The sequence below is a fragment of the Anomaloglossus baeobatrachus genome, chromosome 1, assembly GCF_048569485.1.
Source record: "Anomaloglossus baeobatrachus isolate aAnoBae1 chromosome 1, aAnoBae1.hap1, whole genome shotgun sequence".
NCBI lineage: Eukaryota > Metazoa > Chordata > Amphibia > Anura > Aromobatidae > Anomaloglossus > Anomaloglossus baeobatrachus.
The window spans coordinates 960,944,904-960,966,876 of record NC_134353.1 but is presented as its reverse complement, the minus strand read 5'-3'; the positions used below and the strand labels follow the sequence as shown (position 1 = coordinate 960,966,876).

General features: G+C 53.5%; 1 protein-coding gene across 2 annotated transcripts in view; it reads right to left on the bottom strand.

Annotated features, from left to right (window-relative positions):
- Nucleotides 1-21,973, bottom strand: part of DNAI1 (dynein axonemal intermediate chain 1) — a 158,083-nt gene that overhangs the window by 66,118 nt on the left and 69,992 nt on the right. For both annotated transcript variants that reach the window (XM_075343901.1, XM_075343908.1), the window contains exons 18-19: nt 11,943-12,091; nt 11,729-11,828 (exon numbers count right to left, since the gene is read on the bottom strand). In XM_075343901.1, the coding sequence (XP_075200016.1) occupies nt 11,729-11,828; nt 11,943-12,091 (249 nt within the window). The remainder of the gene's footprint in view (nt 1-11,728; nt 11,829-11,942; nt 12,092-21,973) is intronic.

Sequence of the window (21,973 nt, the reverse complement as noted above, 5' to 3'; positions counted from 1 at the left end):
GAGACATTCACACTGACCGAGCTTAATACTGCAAAACCTACATACCAACCATAGACCATGACCCTAACGCTATAATCCACAAGGATCATTCCCACCATGGACCCTCACCTTCTGGACTTTCCAGGACATTCAGAATCACTATCACTGAGATAGGAGACACCAGTATCCATGAATCGTGACCCAGCTCTACATCATGGCTGACGCATCCACCACTGAGGTATGAGACACCAGTATCCATGAATCGTGACCCAGCTCTACATCATGGCTGACGCACCCACCACTGAGGTATGAGACACCAGTATCCATGAATCGTGACCCAGCTCTACATCATGGCTGACGCATCCACCACTGAGGTATGAGACACCAGTATCCATGAATCGTGACCCAGCTCTACATCATGGCTGACGCACCCACCACTGAGATAGGAGACACCAGTATCCATGAATCGTGACCCAGCTCTACATTTCATGGCTGATGCATCCACCACTGAGGTATGAGACACCAGTATCCATGAATCGTGACCCAGCTCTACATCATGGCTGACGTACCCACCACTGAGGTATGAGAGACACCCAGATCTAGATTTAATGGCTGATGTACCCAACACTGAGGTCTGAGACCAGTATCTATGGATTGTGACCCAGATCTACATTTCATGGCTGACGCACACAACACTGAGGTATGAGACACAAGTATCCATGGATTGTGACCCAGATCTACATTTCATGGCTGACGCACACAACACGGAGATATAAGACACCAGTATCCATGAATCATGACTAAGCTCTACATTTCATAGCTAACGTACCCACCACTGACGTATCAGACACCAGTATCCATGAATCGTGACCGAGATCTATATTTAAAGGCTGATGTAGTCAACACTGAGGTATGAGACACAAGTATCCATGGTTCAGGACCCAGTTCTCCAGTTCATGGCTGACGTACCCACCACTGATGTATGAGAGACACCAGTATCCATTGACTTCACGACTTCCATACTTCTTCTCGCTCTATATTCCATTACTTTTATACCCATCATATACCCACCTATCTTTACTTTTTATAACTTTGATGCCAACAATTAACCATTACTCAACCCTGTTCTTTCCATGACTTTTCCGGTCCCTATAGGTTATAACTAATCAATATACGTCTTGTAGCCATTACTCAAGAGCTAATTGTAACAATTCCATGACTATGCCTCATCCTGAGGGTTGGCGACCCCGACAGGCCCCACACCGGGATGAGAACCCCACTCGCTACATTCTGGTACTTGCATATGGATATCTCTAGGGCTGTATCCTATGGATTTCATACCCATCACTGGTGGTGTGTGTTCACAGTGGGGTCCTCCTGGGTCTCCTGCCATAGCGTTTCGTTCAGATGTGGCCAGATAGTTTTCGCTGACAATGAGGCCCCCTAAGGTGCAGAACGGCTTGAATTTCTTTAGAACTTGATTGGGGATTATCCACCACCCGGACTATCTTGCTTACAACCTTTCATCAATTGTTCTCTGCTTTCCACATCCAGGGAGATTAGCTACAGAGCCATGGGTTGTAAACTTCTTGATTGTGTTGTGCATTGTGGGTAAAGGAACATCAAGATCTCTGGAGATAGACTTGTAACCTTGAGATTATTAATATTTTTCAACAATTTTGTTTCTTTAGTCCTCAGACAGTTCTCTTCTTCTCTTTCTGCTCTACGTGTCACCACATTCATAGAGACCATTAATCATGGCCTCGCTCTAGATGCATCACACCCATGGTGACCATTGATCATGGCCTCGCTCTACTGGTCATCAAATTCATAGAGACCATTGTTCATGGCCTAGCTCTACGTGTCACCACATTCATGGCGACCATTGATCATGACCTAGCTCTACTTGTCATCACATCTATTTAGACCATTGACCATGTCCTAGCTCTATATGTCACTATATCCTTGGCAACTATTGATCATGGCCTAGCTCCATGTGCCACCACATTCATAGAGATCATTGAACATGGCCTATCTCTACGTGTCACCTTGTTTATAGACACCATTGATCATGGCCTAGCTCTACGTGACACCACAGTCAGACACCATTGATCATGGCCTAGCTCTACGTGACACCACAGTCATAGACACCATTGATCATGGCCTAGCTCTACGTGACACCACAGTCATAGACACCATTGATCATGACCTAGCTCTACGTGTTACAACATTCATGGCAACCATTGATTATGGTCCAGCTGTAAATGTCATCATGCTTATGGTGACCATTCATCTTGGCCTAGCTCTATATATCATCATATCCATGGAGACTATTGATCATGACCTAGTCCTGCATGTCATCACATCAATGGCAACCTTTCATCATGATATAGCTCTATATGACATCACATCTATGGTGACCATTGATCATGGGTCAGCTCTAAATGTAATCACATCCATTGCGACCATTAATCATGATATAGCTCTATACACCAACACATCCATTGCGACCATTAACCATGATGTAGCTCTATACACCAACACATCCATGGCGACCATTAATCATGATGTAGCTCTATACACCAACACATCCATGGCGACCATTAACCATGATGTAGCTCTGTATATCATCACATCCGTGGCAACCATTGATCATGACCTAACACTACTGGTCATCATATCCATGGTGGCCATTGATCACGGCCCAGCTCTACATGTCATCACATCTATGGAAACCATTGATCTAGCTCTACATATTAAAACATTCATAGAGATTATTAATCATGGTCTTGCTCTACATGTCTTCACGCTCATGGAGACCACTGACCATGTCCTAGCTCTATATGTCACTATATCCTTGGCAACCAGTGATCATGGCCTAGCTCTACGTGTCACCACATTCATAGAGACCATTGATCATGGCCTAGCTCTACAAGTCATCATGCTCATGGAGACCATTGATCATGGCCTAGCTCTACAAGTCATCATGCTCATGGAGACCATTGATCATGGCCTAGCTCTACAAGTCATCATGCTCATGGAGACCATTGATCATGGTCTAGCTCTACATCTCATCACACTCATGGAGACCATTGATCATGGCCTAGCTCTATGTGTCACCACAGTCATAGAGAGCATTGATCATGGTCTACCTCTACATCTCATTACGATCATAGAGACCATTGATCATGGCCTAGCTCTACAAGTCATCACGCTCATGGAGACCACTGATCATAATCTAGCTCTACATCTCATCACACTCATGGAGATCATTGATCATGGCCTAGCTCTACGTGTCACCACATTCATAGAGACCATAGATCATGGCCTTGCTCTACATCTCATCACGCTCATGGAAACCATAGATCAAGGCCTAGCTCTACATGTCAACATATTCATGGAGACCACTGATCACGGCCCAGCTCTATATATCATCACATTCATGGTGACCATTGATCATGATAGAGCTCTACATGTCATCACATCCATGGCCACTATTAAGACTTGGCTCTATCCTCAGGATATGCCATGAATGTTTCCCCTCTGGGACCGGCCTCGATATTGAGAACGGGCCCCATCCCTGAACCTCTTTTTACAGAAATATAAAGTTAACCTATAGGATGCTGACTGGGGCTTTGATAATAAGTAGATGCCCGATGATGACGGCCCGGTGTGTGACCAGCGGCGAAGCTTCCCTGATTATACAGGAGAATGACGCGCTCACCTGGATCTGTAATAACCGCGCTGTCATGTGACCCGCTCCCCATCCTCGGCTCGTTAGTCCTCAGTGTGCATGAGATGGAGGAAATACATATTAAAGTATGGTAATGTGAGTGTACCTGACCTGCGGGAGCCGGCGCACGGAGCGCAATATTTTACCCTGAAGTAAAATGAATTAACCGAGGATGTGATGAAAATTCAGAAGATGTGAGGAAGAGCGCAGGAATAACGGCGGATACACAGAGGACGGGGCCTGGGCTGCAGGAATAACGGCGGATACACAGAGGACGGGGCCTGGGCTGCAGCAATAACGGCGGATACACAGAGGACGGGGCCTGGGCTGCAGGAATAACGGCGGATACACAGAGGACGGGGCCTGGGCTGCAGGAATAACGGCGGATACACAGAGGACGGGGCCTGGGCTGCAGCAATAACGGCGGATACACAGAGGACGGGGCCTGGGCTGCAGGAATAACGGCGGATACACAGAGGACGGGGCCTGGGCTGCAGGAATAACGGCGGATACACAGAGGACGGGGCCTGGGCTGCAGGAATAACGGCGGATACACAGAGGACGGGGCCTGGGCTGCAGGAATAACGGCGGATACACAGAGGACGGGGCCTGGGCTGCAGGAATAACGGCGGATACACAGAGGACGGGGCCTGGGCTGCAGCAATAACGGCGGATACACAGAGGACGGGGCCTGGGCTGCAGGAATAACGGCGGATACACAGAGGACGGGGCCTGGGCTGCAGGAATAACGGCGGATACACAGAGGACGGGGCCTGGGCTGCAGGAATAACGGCGGATACACAGAGGACGGGGCCTGGGCTGCAGGAATAACGGCGGATACACAGAGGACGGGGCCTGGGCTGCAGCAATAATGGCGGATACACAGAGGACGGGGCCTGGGCTGCAGGAATAACGGCGGATACACAGAGGACGGGGCCTGGGCTGCAGGAATAACGGCGGATACACAGAGGACGGGGCCTGGGCTGCAGCAATAACGGCGGATACACAGAGGACGGGGCCTGGGCTGCAGGAATAACGGCGGATACACAGAGGACGGGGCCTGGGCTGCAGGAATAATGGCGGATACACAGAGGACGGGGCCTGAGCTGCAGGAATAACGGCGGATACACAGAGGACGGGGCCTGGGCTGCAGGAATAACGGCGGATACACAGAAGACGGGGCCTGGGCTTCAGGAATAACGGCGGATACACAGAAGACGGGGCCTGGGCTGCAGGAATAACGGCGGATACACAGAGGACGGGGCCTGGGCTGCAGGAATAACGGCGGATACACAGAGGACGGGGCCTGGGCTGCAGCAATAACGGCGGATACACAGAGGACGGGGCCTGGGCTGCAGGAATAACGGCGGATACACAGAGGACGGGGCCTGGGCTGCAGGAATAATGGCGGATACACAGAGGACGGGGCCTGAGCTGCAGGAATAACGGCGGATACACAGAGGACGGGGCCTGGGCTGCAGGAATAACGGCGGATACACAGAAGACGGGGCCTGGGCTTCAGGAATAATGGCGGATACACAGAGGACGGGGCCTGGGCTGCAGCAATAATGGCGGATACACAGAGGACCAACCATACATTTCTCGGACCCAACACCGGCTCCACGCTCCCGCACCATGATCCTGGGCCTGGGACCACTCTTGGGCCCACAGGGCTAGGGCCCAGCGCTGGCCTCTCGCACCCTGGCACAGTAACGGCCCCACACTCCCAGGCCCGACACCACTCCCATGCTCAGGGGCCCAGCACCGGTCACACGCTCCCGGGCCCAGCACCGGTCACACGCTCCCGGGCCCAGCAACGGTCACACGCTCCCGGGCCCAGCAACGGTCACACGCTCCCGGGCCCAGCAACGGTCACACGCTCCCGGGCCCAGCAACGGTCACACGCTCCCGGGCCCAGCAACGGTCACACGCTCCCGGGCCCAGCAACGGTCACACGCTCCCGGGCCCAGCAACGGTCACACGCTCCCGGGCCCAGCAACTGTCACACGCTCCCGGGCCCAGCAACGGTCACACGCTCCCGGGCCCAGCAACGGTCATACGCACTCAGTCACCTAAATACAGGGCAATCCAGGAAGAAAACCGTTTCATTACTTGGATCACAGTAGTATAACCCCCATCATTCACAAGTTACATCCCGCGGTGCCTGCTCTCAGATGTCCGCAGCGCTCTCCCCTCCTCCAAGATCCCGCGCCGCTCTATTTATAACACTGCCAGGATCACAATGACAACTTGTGAGGAATGGAGACCCCCGGAGGGCACATCGGAGGCCGAGCACATCGGAGGCCGAGCACACGGCACATGACAGGACCGCGGGCAGGAGCAGAAGCTCCTCGCGGGACGGAGAAGGCAGATCCGGCTCCAGAGCAAAATCCATCAAACGGAGAAAACATTTTGTGTCTTCAGTCGCGCATAAGTGACTGTTATCCGGATTACTGAGCCCGTAATCGCGGCTGCTATTAACCACTTCTGCCGCGAAGGAACGCCGAACCTCCAACCGGGAGAAGCCGCTCATCTGTCCACCGCTCCACAAAGGTTAACGGTAGCAGCCCCATCATCTGGTGGTGTCCTCTTCTGAAGCAGAGGGTCCAACTAAGGTTGCGGGCAGCAGCCCCATTACCTGGTGGAGTCCTCTTCTGAGGCTGAGGGACCCCCTAAGGCTGCAGGCAGCAGCCCCATCATCTGGTGGTGTTCTCTCCTGAGGCAGAGGGACCTCCTAAGACTGCGGGCAGCAGCCCCATCACCTGGTGGAGTCCTCTTCTGAGGCTGAGGGACCCCCTAAGGCTGCGGGCAGCAGCCCCATCATCTGGTGGTGTCCTCTTCTGAGGCAGAGGGACCTCCTAAGACTGCGGGCAGCAGCCCCATCACCTGGTGGTGTCCTCTTCTGAGGCAGAGGGACCCCCTAAGACTGCGGGCAGCAGCCCCATCACCTGGTGGTGTCCTCTTCTGAGGCAGAGGGACCTCCTAAGACTGCGGGCAGCAGCCCCATCACCTGGTGGTGTCCTCTTCTGAGGCAGAGGGACCCCCTAAGACTGCGGGCAGCAGCCCCATCACCTGGTGGTGTCCTCTTCTGATGCAGAGGGACCCCCTAAGGCTGTGGGCAGCAGCCCCATCATCTGGTGGTGTTCTCTCCTGAGGCAGAGGGACCCCCTAAGACTGTGTGCAGCAGCCCAATCACCTGGTGGTGTCCTCTTCTGAGGTAGAGGGACCCCCTAAGACTGCGGGCAGCAGCCCCATCACCTGGTGGTGTCCTCTTCTGAGGCAGAGGGACCTCCTAAGACTGTGGGCAGCAGCCCCATCACCTGGTGGTGTCCTCTTCTGAGGGAGAGGGACCCCCTAAGACTGCGGGCAGCAGCCCCATCACCTGGTGGTGTCCTCTTCTGAGGCTGAGGGACCCCCTAAGGCTGTGGGCAGCAGCCCCATCATCTGGTGGTGTTCTCTCCTGAGGCAGAGGGACCTCCTAAGACTGTGTGCAGCAGCCCAATCACCTGGTGGTGTCCTCTTCTGAGGTAGAGGGACCCCCTAAGACTGCGGGCAGCAGCCCCATCACCTGGTGGTGTCCTCTTCTGAGGCAGAGGGACCTCCTAAGACTGTGGGCAGCAGCCCCATCACCTGGTGGTGTCCTCTTCTGAGGGAGAGGGACCCCCTAAGACTGCGGGCAGCAGCCCCATCACCTGGTGGTGTCCTCTTCTGAGGCAGAGGGACCTCCTAAGACTGTGGGCAGCAGCCCCATCACCTGGTGGTGTCCTCTTCTGAGGCAGAGGGACCTCCTAAGACTGTGGGCAGCAGCCCCATCACCTGGTGGTGTCCTCTTCTGAGGCAGAGGGATCTCCTAAGACTGCGGGCAGCAGCCCCATCACCTGGTGGTGTCCTCCTCTGAGGCAGAGGGACCCCCTAAGACTGCGGGCAGCAGCCCCATCACCTGGTGGTGTCCTCTTCTGAGGCAGAGGGACCTCCTAAGGCTGCGGGCAGAAGCCCCATCACCTGGTGGTGTCCTGGATCTTCATAGACGCCGCACAAGCTACGGCCTCCGAGGCTGCGCAGCCTACAGCAAAATACCTGCCCGGATCATGAGGGAATGATGGAGGTTATCGTCAGTAAGAGGTAACGTGGGATGAGCGGTCCCTGGCGGAGACCCCAGACGCCCAGCTACACCGCGAGGAAGGAAATAAGATTATAGGGACGGAGGAGGAGGACGGAGTCAGCGAAAGCCTACAGTCACCCAAGAGGAATCACCAGAAAACACAATGCAAGTGTGAGAGGGGGAGATAAAGAAAGGGATAGAGGGATGGAGGGAAGAAAGGGATGGAGGAAGGGAAGAAAGGGATGGAGGAAGGGAAGAAAGGGATGGAGGAAGGGAAGAAAGGGATGGAGGAAGGGAAGAAAGGGATGGAGGAAGGGAAGAAAGGGATGGAGGAAGGGAAGAAAGGGATGGAGGAAGGGAAGAAAGGGATGGAGGAAGGGAAGAAAGGGATGGAGGAAGGGAAGAAAGGGATAGAGGAAGGGAAGAAAGGGATGGAGGAAGGGAAGAAAGGGATGGAGGAAGGGAGGAAAGGGATAGAGGAAGGGAAGAAAGGGATGGAGGAAGGGAAGAAAGGGATGGAGGAAGGGAGTGATGGAGGAAGGGAGGGAAGAAGGAAGGGATGGAGGGAGGGAGTGAAGAAGGAAGGGAGTGATGGAGGAAGAGAAGAAGGATGGAGGGAAGAAGGATGGAGGGAGGTGGTGATGGATGGAGGGAGGTAGTGATGGATGGAGGAAGGAAGGAAGGGAGGGATGGAGGAAGGGAAAAAGGATAGAGGAAGAGAGGAAGGAAGGAAGGAAGGAAGGGAAGAAAGAATGAAGGAAGGAAGGGAGGGAAGAAAGAATGAAGGAAGGAAGGAAGGAAGGAAGGAAGGAAGGAAGGATGGGAGAAAGCTGGAAGGAGGATGGGAGAAACATGGAAGGAGGAAGGGAGTAAGGGATGGAGGAAAAAAAGAGAAAGGGATGGGGGGGGCGAAAGGGATGGGGGGGCGAAAGGGATGGGGGGGCGAAAGGGATGGGGGGGGCGAAAGGGATGGGGGGGGCGAAAGGGATGGGGGGGCGAAAGGGATGGGGGGGCGAAAGGGATGGGGGGGCGAAAGGGATGGGGGGGCGAAAGGGATGGGGGGGCGAAAGGGATGGGGGGGCGAAAGGGATGGGGGGGGCGAAAGGGATGGGGGGGCGAAAGGGATGGGGGGGGCGAAAGGGATGGGGGGGCGAAAGGGATGGGGGGGCGAAAGGGATGGGGGGGCGAAAGGGATGGGGGGCGAAAGGGATGGGGGGCGAAAGGGATGGGGGGCGAAAGGGATGGGGGGCGAAAGGGATGGGGGGCGAAAGGGATGGGGGGGCGAAAGGGATGGAGGGCGAAAGGGATGGAGGGCGAAAGGGATGGAGGGCGAAAGGGATGGAGGGCGAAAGGGATGGAGGGCGAAAGGGATGGAGGGCGAAAGGGATGGAGGGCGAAAGGGATGGAGGGCGAAAGGGATGGAGGGCGAAAGGGATGGAGGGCGAAAGGGATGGAGGGCGAAAGGGATGGAGGGCGAAAGGGATGGAGGGCGAAAGGGATGGAGGGCGAAAGGGATGGAGGGAGGAAGAGCGAGAGGGAGAAAGGGATGGAGGTAGGGATGGAGGAAGGAAAGGATGGGAAGGAAGAAGGAAAGAAGGGAGCAAGGAAAGAGGAGACAAAAGAATAGAAGGAGGATAGCGATGAATAAAGTAAGGAAGGCAGGGAAGAGAAAAGAAGAAAGGAAAGAAAGGAGGAAGGAATGAATAGATGGAGGAAATTAAAAAGGAATAATGGATGTAAGAGAGGAGGGAAAAGAAAAAAGGAAGGAGGGGAACAATGAATAAAGTGAGGAAAAAAGCAAGGAGATAAAAAGGGAAAAAAGGATGGAATATGGATGAAAGAAGGGAAGAAGCAAGAGATTAGAGAAGGAGTGGACAAAAGAAGGAAGGACAGGACAAAGGAAAGAAGAAAGGGAAGGCTGGAGGAATGGTGGAAGGTAGGAAGGGGGGAAATAAAGAAAGCAAGGGAAGAAGGAAAAAAATATATAAATAATGAATGGAGAACGGAAAGAAGGATGGAGGAACGGAAGGGAGGGAGGGGAAAAGAAATGGAAGAAGGCCTAAAAGGAGCAAGGTGGGTACATGTGACTCCAGTGCATAATCCACATACAACGCTCCGGTATATGTGTGACTGATGGCGGATACAACTGCAGAACAATAACTACACCTCTATAAATAGCATGACAGGACTCGCGTCTTCCCAGAGACCACAGCAGCACAGAGGAATCTCTGACCGCAGCAGCACAGAGGACTCTCTGACCGCAGCAGCACAGAGGAATCTCTGACCACAGCAGCACAGAGGAATCTCTGACCACAGCAGCACAGAGGAATCTCTGACCACAGCAGCACAGAGGAATCTCTGACCACAGCAGCACAGAGGAATCTCTGACCACAGCAGCACAGAGGAATCTCTGACCACAGCAGCACAGAGGAATCTCTGACCACAGCAGCACAGAGGACTCTCTGACCACAGCAGCACAGAGGACTCTCTGACCACAGCAGCACAGAGGACTCTCTGACCACAGCAGCACAGAGGAATCTCTGACCACAGCAGCACAGAGGAATCTCTGACCACAGCAGCACAGAGGACTCTCTGACCACAGCAGCACAGAGGACTCTCTGACCACAGCAGCACAGAGGAATCTCTGACCACAGCAGCACAGAGGAATCTCTGACCACAGCAGCACAGAGGACTCTCTGACCACAGCAGCACAGAGGACTCTCTGACCACAGCAGCACAGAGGACTCTCTGACCACAGCAGCACAGAGGACTCTCTGACCACAGCAGCACAGAGGAAACTGACCACAGCAGCACAGAGGAATGACTTGTTACCATGTATCAGCGGACAATGCTCTGTGAGCCTCACCCCGCAGCACCCCACAGCAGCACAGAGGAATGACTTGTTACCATGTATCAGCGGACAATGCTCTGTGAGCGTCACCCTGCAGCGCCCCACAGCAGCACAGAGGAATGACTTGTTACCATGTATCAGCGGACAGTGCTCTGTGAGCCTCACCCCGCAGCGCCCCTCAGCAGCACAGAGGAATGACTTTGTTGCCATGTATCAGCGGACAGTGCTCTGTGAGCGTCACCCTGCAGCGCCCCACAGCAGCACAGAGGAATGACTTGTTACCAGGTATCAGTGTACAATGCTCTGTGAGCTCCCGCAGCGCCCCACAGCAGCACAGAGGAATGACTTGTTACCATGTATCAGCGGACAGTGCTCTGTGAGCCTCACCCCGCAGCGCCCCTCAGCAGCACAGAGGAATGACTTGTTACCATGCATCAGCGGACAGTGCTCTGTGAGCCTCACCCCGCAGCTCTCCACAGCAGCACAGAGGAATGACTTTGTTGCCATGTATCAGCGGACAGTGCTCTGTGAGCCTCACCCCGCAGCGCCCCTCAGCAGCACAGAGGAATGACTTGTTACCATGTATCAGCGGACAGTGCTCTGTGAGCCTCACCCCGCAGCGCCCCACAGCAGCACAGAGGAATGACTTGTTACCATGTATCAGCGGACAGTGCTCTGTGAGCCTCACCCCGCAGCGCCCCTCAGCAGCACAGAGGAATGACTTGTTACCATGCATCAGCGGACAGTGCTCTGTGAGCCTCACCCCGCAGCTCTCCACAGCAGCTGCCATGTATCAGCGGACAGTGCTCTGTGAGCCTCACCCCACAGCGCCCCACAGCAGCTCAGAGGAATGACTTGTTACCATGTATCAGCGGACAGTGCTCTGTGAGCGTCACCTCGCAGCGCCCCACAGCAGCACAGAGGAATGACTTGTTGCAATGTATCAGCGGACAGTGCTCTGTGAGCCTCACCCCGCAGCGCCCCTCAGCAGCGAGCGCTGAGCAATAATCCACAGCCACCGCTCCGCGCAGGAGGCGCAGAAGATGGAGGTGATGGTCCTTACCTTGCCATCTGTAGTAACTGCTGCAAACACCGTGGAGGAGTACGGAGCCCACGCCACGTCCCCCACCGCAGAGTTTAAGTCAAACACGAACATGGGCTTCCTGCAGAGATGAAGGACGGGTCAGAGTCACTGAAGGAGGGGTCACTGGGGCGCGGACCCCATACCATGCAGCGGTGTGTAACATACGATGGGTGGGGGCTCCGGCAGGACATACTTTACACTGTGCTCCCAGATCTTCACAGTCCAGTCCGAGCTGCAGGTGATGAAGACTTTGGGGTGGAATGGATTCCATCGCACGACGTCCACCGCCATATTGTGCGCATCAAACGTGTCCAGGAACTGGCTGGAGTACGCCTTGGAGCACTGCCGGAAATAAAGACAAGCCATAAGAGACGGGCGGCCGAGTGCGGGTACACACAGAAAGCAGGTCTGGTGGTGCCGCCATATAGAGGGCGGCCATACTGTGCCTACCCCAACTGTGCCCCTCAAGGGAGAGAATCAGGGGTGGTGGGATAAGGGCATGATGTGCACACTGTTATGTGTCCCCATACAACTCCAAGGCAGCAAATATGGGGGGCCCCTATGTCATCTTCACCAATAATACCACCATACTGTGCCAAAATAATACCACCACACTGTGTGCAAATAATAACATGACACTGTGTCCACATAATACCGCCATACATTGCCTAAATAATACCACCATACTGTATCCAAATACCACCATACTGTATCCAAATACCACCATACTGTATCCAAATTATACCAACATACTGTATCCAAATACCACCATACTGTACCCAAATTATACCACCATACTGTACCCAAATACCACCATACTGTGTCCAAATTATACCACCATACTGTACCCAAATACCACCATACTGTGTCCAAATTATACCACCATACTGTGTCCAAATTATACCACCATACTGTATCCAAATACCAGCATACGGTATCCAAATTATACCACCATACTGTATCCAAATAAAACCACTATACTGTGTCCAAATAAAACCACTATACTGTGTCCAAATAAAACCACTATACTGTGTCCAAATAAAACCACTATACTGTGTCCAAATAAAACCACTATACTGTGTCCAAATAAAACCACTATACTGTGTCCAAATAAAACCACTATACTGTGTCCAAATAAAACCACTATACTGTGTCCAAATAAAACCACTATACTGTGTCCAAATAAAACCACTATACTGTGTCCAAATAAAACCACTATACTGTGTCCAAATAAAACCACTATACTGTGTCCAAATAAAACCACTATACTGTGTCCAAATAAAACCACCATACTGTGTCCAAATCAAACCACCATACTGTACCCAAATCAAACCACCATACTGTGTCCAAATAAAACCACCATACTGTGTCCAAATAAAACCACCATACTGTGTCCAAATTAAACCACCATACTGTGTCCAAATAAAACCACCATACTGTGTCCAAATAAAACCACCATACTGTGTCCAAATCAAACCACCATACTGTGTCCAAATAAAACCACCATACTGTGTCCAAATCAAACCACCATACTGTGTCCAAATCAAACCACCATACTGTACCCAAATCAAACCACCATACTGTGTCCAAATCAAACCACCATACTGTGTCCAAATAAAACCACCATACTGTGTCCAAATAAAACCACCATACTGTGTCCAAATAAAACCACCATACTGTGTCCAAATAAAACCACCATACTGTGTCCAAATAAAACCACCATACTGTACCCAAATCAAACCACCATACTGTGTCCAAAAAAACCACCATACTGTGTCCAAATAAAACCACTATACTGTGTCCAAATAAAACCACTATACTGTATCCAAATAAAACCACTATACTGTATCCAAATAAAATCACTATACTGTACCCAAATAAAAGCACCATACTGTATCCAAATAAACCACCATACTGTATCTAAATAATACCACCATACGGTGTCCACATAAAACCACCATACTATGCTCAAATAATAACATGATATTGTTCTTATAACACCACCATGTGGTGAGGATATTTTCCCTGCTACCTGGGCTCTGACCCAGTAATGAAGGTGATATGAGGGCGTGGCTGTGGCGGGCGGTGGCTCTACACGTGGCGGCAGCTGTCTGCTCCCTGCAGCGCCCGCTCCTCCGCCCCGTGCGGTCAGTACACGGCCCCTCCATAGAGGCAGCACTCGTCCCCCCACTACACAGTATGGCGGCACTATTATTCCGGCTGATGAGCTCGCGGGATGCTTCCCCAGGCGGCTCCGCAGATTATCTGCCATTTACAGGACGGCTTCTGCCGCACAAACAAATCCCATTACACGGATGGGAATGGATTACAGCTCCGGCCCGGACGGATGAGATTAGAAGAAACCGGCAATTTTCTCAAGAACCGAGAAATCCTTGAAGGAAAACTCCACGGATTGCTGGAGACCGTGAGAAGTGTAGCAATAATCTGCTTCCACTGTCACTAGTCACATCCAGAGCTGCATCCACAAATGTGCACGACATGAGGGGAGATCAACAACAACGGACCAATCAGAGCTGAACGTCAGGGTCACATGATGGCAGAATGGAGAAAGAAGGGAATTTTGTTACTTACCGTAAATTCCTTTTCTTCTAGCTCCTATTGGGAGACCCAGACGATTGGGTGTATAGCACTGCCTCCGGAGGCCACACAAAGCAATTACACTAAAAAGTGTAAGGCCCCTCCCCTTCTGGCTATACACCCCCAGTGGGATCACTGGCTCACCAGTTTTAGTGCAAAAGCAAGAAGGAGGAAAGCCAAGAACTGGTTTAAACAAATTCTCTCCGAGTAACATCGGAGAACTGAAAACCGTTCAACATGAACAACATGTGTACCCGCAAACAAACCAAAAAATCCCGAAGGACAACAGGGCGGGTGCTGGGTCTCCCAATAGGAGCTAGAAGAAAAGGAATTTACGGTAAGTAACAAAATTCCCTTCTTCTTCGGCGCTCCATTGGGAGACCCAGACGATTGGGACGTCCAAAAGCTGTCCCTGGGTGGGTAAAGAAATACCTCATGTTAGAGCTGCAAAGACAGCCCTCCCCTATATGGAGGCAACTGCCGCCTGCAGGACTCCTCTACCTAGGCTGGCGTCCGCCGAAGCATAGGTATGCACCTGATAATGTTTGGTGAAAGTGTGCAGACTCGACCAGGTAGCTGCCTGGCACACCTGTTGAGCCGTAGCCTGGTGTCGTAATGCCCAGGACGCACCCACGGCTCTGGTAGAATGGGCCTTCAGCCCTGATGGAACCGGAAGCCCAGCAGAACGGTAGGCTTCAAGAATTGGTTCTTTGATCCATCGAGCCAGGGTGGCTTTGGAAGCCTGCGACCCCTTGCGCTGGCCAGCGACAAGGACAAAGAGTGCATCCGAGCGGCGCAGGGGCGCCGTGCGGGAAATGTAGATTCTGAGTGCTCTCACCAGATCTAACAAATGAAAATCCTTTTCATACCGGTGAACCGGATGAGGACAAAAAGAAGGTAAGGAGATATCCTGATTAATATGAAACGAGGATACTACCTTAGGGAGAAACTCCTGAATGGGGCGCAGCACTACCTTGTCCTGGTGGACCACCAGGAAGGGAGCCTTGGATGACCGCGCTGCTAGCTCAGACACTCTCCGAAGAGACGTGATCGCTACCAGAAAGGCCACTTTCCGTGATAGTCGAGAGAGTGAAACATCCGTCAGAGACTCGAAAGGCGGCTTCTGGAGAGCAACTAGTACCCTGTTCAGATCCCATGGATCTAACGGCCGCTCGTACGGGGGGACGATATGACCAAACCCCCTGCAGGAACGTGCGTACCTGCGGACGTCGTGCTAGACGCTTCTGAAAAAAACACCAATAGCGCCGAGACTTGCCCTTTAAGGTAGCCGAGCGACAAGCCCTTTTCCAACCCAGATTGCAGGGAGGAAAGAAAAGTAGGCAATGCCAATGGCCAGGGGGACACTCCTTGTACAGAGCACCAGTAAAAGAAAATCTTCCACTTCCGTGGTAGATCTTAGCAGACGTGGGCTTCATAGCCTGTCTCATGGTGGCAACGACCCCGTGGGATAATCCTGAGGACACTAGGATCTAGGACGCAATGGCCACACAGTAGGTTCAGGGCCGTAGAATTCAGATGGAAAAACGGCCCTTGGGACAGTAAGTCTGGCCGGTCTGGTAGTGCCCACGGTTGACCGACTGTGAGATGCCTGTCGCCAGAGCTCTTTGATTGTCATGAAAACCGGGACCTTGCTGTTGTGCCGATTCTTGACACCCGTCCGGGTGCAGAGACCATTCTCCTGCGTCCACGCCCTGGTGACTGAGGAAGTCTGCTTCCCAGTTTTCTACGCCCGGGATGTGAACTGCGGATATGGTGTATGCTCTGTCTTCCACCCCTAGCAGAATCCGGCGGACTTCCTGGGAGGCTCACCGACTGCGTAGTCCGCCTTGGTGGTTGATGTATGCCACCGCTGTGGATTGTCCGACTGAATTCGGATCTGTTTGCCTTCCAGCCACTGCAGGAAGTCTTGCAGTGCCATATGCACTGCCCAGAGCTCCAGACAATTGATCTGAAGAGTGGACTCTTCTGAAGAGAGTCCTTGATCGTCTGAGAAAGGGGGACGTTCCTGTGTAGGGACATCGACTTCCCCTCCCATTAGCGAAGAATGTTCTATTGAAGTGGACGCAGATGAAACTGCGTGAAAGGGACTGCCTCTGGATGAGGTGTCTCCTTGAAGGAGAGACTGCACCCCCGTCTGTAGTGACCGCTGTTTGTCCAGTGGAAGCTTCACCATCGCTGAGGGAGTGTGAAACCCCAAGCTAAGATATGCCAGCGATTGGGTTTAACTTTGAAAAGTTGAGGACCCACCCGAAACTCTGGGAAGTCTCCAGCGCCATGTTCAGGCTGTGTTGGCATGCCTCTTAAAAGAGTGCCTTGACAAGTAGATGGTCTAAGTAAGGGATCACAGGGTGACCCTGAGAGTGCGGGAGTGGTCCCACTGCTGCCATGAACTTGGTGAAAACCCGTGGGGCTGTCGCCAGACCGAAGGGTAGGGCTACGAACCGAAGATGCTCGTTTTCAATAACGAATCGTAGCAAACGCCGGTGCTCTGGAGCAATCGGCACGTGGAGATAAGCATCCTGATGTCTATTGATGCTAGGAAATCTCCTTGAGACATTGAGGCAATGACGGAGCGGAGGGATTCCATCCGGAACCGCCTGGTTTTCACGTGCTTGTTGAGCAGTTTAAGGTCCAGAACGGAACGGAAGGAGTCGTCCTATTTTGTCACCCCGACCAGATCGGAGTAAAAAGTGTCTCTTGTTCCTGAGGAGGAACCGGGATTACGACTCCTACTGCCTGCAGAAGAGCCTCGGCTCGGCCGGTGAGGAAGTTTTTGCGACAAACTGTCTCTCACCCACCGGCCATTGACCTGTGGCAGCTAAATGTCGCTAAAGCGGGGGAGTCTGCCACCGACCGCGGACGCGGAGAGAGAGGGCTGAAAGTCATGAGGAAACCGCCTTGGTAGCGGTTCCTCCGGCTGCCTTCTCCGGGCGTGATTGAGCCCGCCAGGAACCTGCGCCCCTCTGAGCCTTTTGAGTCCTGTTGGACGAGGGCAATTGGGACGTGCCCGAGCCTGGGAAGGACCGAAACCTCGACTGTCCCTTCTCCTGATGGGCCTTCTCCTGATGGGTCTTGTTTGATAGCTGGGGTAAGGAAGAATCCGTACCCTTGGACAGTTGAATGATTTAATCCAACCGCTCACGAAACAGTCTGTCACCAGATAAAGGCAATCTGGTTAAGCACTTTTGTGGAAGCAGCATCTACTCCAATCCCTTAACACTAGGAGCGTAACAACACGGAGTTGGCGGACGCCACTGACGTACGGCTCGTAGAGTCCAGGACAGCATAAACAGCTTGAGTCGCAATGCCGACATTGCGAGGTGAAGGACGCTACTGCGGCCAAGATGTACATGTGACCGCGTCCCTCTGCGCAATACTAGCTGAAATAGCTTGGAGTGCCTCTATGGCTGCGAATGCCGGGGCAACCGACCCGCCGATAGGGCTATCTGTCTGTCAATGGCATCTTTAAGTGAAGTCCCATCTTCCACTGCAACTATAGATCTAGCCGCAAGCCTGGAGATTGGGGGATCCACCCTTGGAGCGCTTGAGCACGTCAGGGGGGAAGAGACAACACGTATCTTCAATACGGTTGGAGAAACGCTTATCGGGATAGGCGTGGTGTTCCTGACTGCTTCTCTGGAGTCAGAGTGACCAGAAAAGTACTCAATATACGCTTGAGATACCGAAATAGGGATTTCTTCTGCTGTGAAGCTGACCCCTCCACTGGAGGAGTTGAGGGAGAAATACCCAACCTTCCATTGATGGACGCTATAAGATTATTCACTATAGCGTCACCATCCGGTGTATCCGGATTGAGAGCGGTCTCAGGATCAGAGTCCTGAACAGCTACGTCTGCCTCGTCATACAGAGAGTACTGTGATGAAGTCGAGGGCCGTTCTTAGGGAGCTCGCTTAGGCCGTCTGGGACTGTCGTCCGTGTCAGAGCCTGCACCCTGGGATGCATGGGACCCTCCTGGAGCCATGATTTGTTTCGAAATCAGGGTGGCCAGGGGCATTGAATCAACATTGCCCAAGGTCTGTCTGGACTGCAAAGTCTGTAAGATGTTAGTCATAGTCACAGACAATATATCAGCGGAAACTGCAACTCCGTCCCTGTCCCTGGACAGGGATCACAGGTGGTTCTTTTGGCCACCTGTAGCAGAGACCCCGTTGAGTAATTGCACACACTGGGGGTCCTGGAACAGTCGCATGCAGTACAACCAGCATAGAAAGCCTGTGCCTTGGCACCCATGGTTTTTTTTTTTTTTTTTGCTGTTGCTGTCTAGCCATCTAGGAGCATTAGCCAAGAATAGCGACCGTACAGTGCAATGTATAGCATACAAGCATGAAGTACAATAAACACTTCAGCACATGCAGTACAAGGAGCATAGAAAGCCTGTGCCTTGGCACCTTTGCTTTTCTGCTGCCGTTGTCTAGTTATTCAGGAGCATTAGCCAGGAAAAGCGACATACAGTGAATGTATAGCATACAAGCATGAAAATAACCACTGCAGCACATGCAATCCAAGCAGCATTGAAAGCTTGTGCCTTAGCACCCTTGCTTTTCTGCTGCTGTTGTCTAGTCATCAAGGAGCATTAGCCAAGAATAGCGACATGCAGTGAATGTACAAGCATGAAAATAAACTCTGCAGTACATGCAATCCAAGCAGCATTGAAAGCTTGTGCCTTAGCACCATTGCTGTTTGCTGCCGCTGTCTAGCCATCTAGGCGGGTAGACAGCCAAGAATAGCCCTTACAGTGCAATGTAAAGCATACAAGCATAAAGGACACATGACACTGCAGCACATGCAAGACAAGCAGCATATAGAGTCTGTGCTTTAGCACCCCTGATCTTTTGCTGCTGTTTCTAGGTCTGCATCCTGAATAGCGACCGTACAAAAGTACAACAGGACACTTCGGCATTAGTGGGTCAGCACTTTAGTTGCCGCTTACCGCCCGCACAAAAGCGGGTGTGTGGCGCCGGAATCCTGTGCTGGTAGCTCAGCGCTTGTCTCCGTTTTCCCGCTCTGCGTGCCGGAATGGCTGCCGGCGTCCAGAGGAGAGGGGCGGGCCGAGGGCGTGCCCGAGACAAGAGCGGGAACCCGGCGCCCACTGTGTCTAGTAAAGGGGGCTGGAGAATGCAAATAAGTCTCCAGCCCTCGGCGCTGCTATAGAACAGCGTCTCTCCCTGTCCCTGAGTGACAGGGTGGGGGCGGGAACGAAGCGGCGCTAGGCCGCAAAAGCCGGGGACTAAAGTTAGAAGCGCCGCCACCGTAAAAGCGCGGTCGGCGCGTCCCCGGCGCACTACAAGTCGCAGCTGCGCCGCCGCTCCAGGGGCGGTCGGCGCGGCGGTCCCCACACGTAAAGTCCCCCAGTAATCTGCAGGGACTATAAGCCCAGCGCACAGCGCTACAGTCCCCGGCGCACTAGCACACCCAGCAAGCCTGGAGTGTGCGTGGCCTGCCATACGGGGACACAGAGTACCTGAAAGCTGCAGGGCCTTGTCCCTGAACGGCACTCCCGCTCCACATCCAGCAGGTTCTATGGGTCTGTGGATGGAGCCCGGCCTCAGGGCTTGGTGGCCGGAAAGATCCCACTTCCTCAGAGCCCCTCAGGGGGATGGGGAAGGAAAACAGCATGTGGGCTCCAGCCTCCGTACCAGCAATAGGTACCTCAACCTTACAAACCGCAAGTGGGGTGAGAAGGGAGCATGCTGGGGGCCCTAGTATGGGCCCTCTTTTCTTCCATCCGATATAGTCAGCAGCTACTGCTGACTGAACAGTGGAGCTTATGCATGGATGTCTGACCTCCTTCGCACAAAGCTTGAAAACTGAGCAGCCCGTGATCCCACGGGGGGTGTATAGCCAGAAGGGGAGGGGCCTTGCACTTTTTAGTGTAATTGCTTTGTGTGGCCTCCGGAGGCAGTGCTATACACCCAATCGTCTGGGTCTCCCAATGGAGCGCCGAAGAAAAAAAACATCTGCAGAAGTCTGAATGCAGCTCTGGAGGAAAATATATGTGACATTACTCTAAAGCTTTAAGCCCTGTCAGAGATAGAACCAACATCACAGAGCTAAAAATCGGGGGGAGCTGTGACTGCAGGGGTCTACGAGGACCACCCCACCGCTCCAAGGCCTGCAGGGGTCTACCAGGACAACCCCACCGCTCCAAGGCCTGCAGGGGTCTACGAGGACCACCCCACCGCTCCAAAGCCTGCAGGGGTCTACGAGGACGACCCCACCGCTCCAAAGCCTGCAGGGGTCTACCAGGACAAACCCACCACTCCAAGGCCTGCAGGGGTCTACCAGGACAACCCCACCGCTCCAAGGCCTGCATGGGTCTACCAGGACAACCCCACCGCTCCAAAGCCTGCAGGGGTCCACGAGGACGACCCCACCGCTCCAAGGCCTGCAGGGGTCCACGAGGACGACCCCACCGCTCCAAGGCCTGCAGGGGTCCACAAGGACAATCCCACCGCTCCAAGGCCTGCATGGGTCTACCAGGACAACCCCACCGCTCCAAGGCCTGCAGGGGTCTACCAGGACAACCCCACCGCTCCAAGGCCTGCATGGGTCTACCAGGACAACCCCACCGCTCCAAAGCCTGCAGGGGTCTACCAGGACAACCCCACCGCTCCAAGGCCTGCAGGGGTCTACCAGGACAACCCCACCGCTCCAAGGCCTGCATGGGTCTACCAGGACAACCCCACCGCTCCAAGGCCTGCATGGGTCTACCAGGACAACCCCACCGCTCCAAAGCCTGCAGGGGTCTACGAGGACGACCCCACCGCTCCAAAGCCTGCAGGGGTCTACCAGGACAACCCCACCGCTCCAAGGCCTGCAGGGGTCCACGAGGACGACCCCACCGCTCCAAGGCCTGCAGGGGTCCACAAGGACAATCCCACCGCTCCAAGGCCTGCAGGGGTCCACGAGGACAACCCCACCGCTCCAAGACCTGCAGGGGTCCACGAGGACAACCCCACCGCTCCAAGACCTGCAGGGGTCCAAGAGGACAATCCCACCGCTCCAAGACCTGCAGGGGTCCAAGAGGACAATCCCACCGCTCCAAGGCCTGCAGGGGTCCACGAGGACAATCCCACCGCTCCAAGGCCTGCAGGGGTCCACGAGGACAACCCCACCGCTCCAAGACCTGCAGGGGTCCAAGAGGACAACCCCACCGCTCCAAGGCCTGCAGGGGTCCAAGAGGACAATCCCACCGCTCCAAGGCCTGCAGGGGTCCAAGAGGACGATCCCACCGCTCCAAGGCCTGTATGAGTCAGGGCAAGGGGCCGGTGAGGTAAAGATTAGAGAGAAGGGTCTCCAACATGGCGACTTCTGGGCAGATGATGAGAAATGCATGTTCAGGGCTTGTAATCTAACCTCAGGATGTGACTGAGGCCCCCTCTCCTATAAGACCACCACTGCCAAACTCCGCTCCCGATTGCCACCGCACCAGGGCAATCAGAAGAGCCGGGTAAAGTGCCAGGATTGTCACATTTCATGGACGCAACAATCCTGGGTGGTTGCCAGCTGTTATTTTTAGACTGGGGGGCCCAATAACCATGGGTCTCCCCAGACTGAGAATACAAGCCCCCAGCTGTTGGGCTT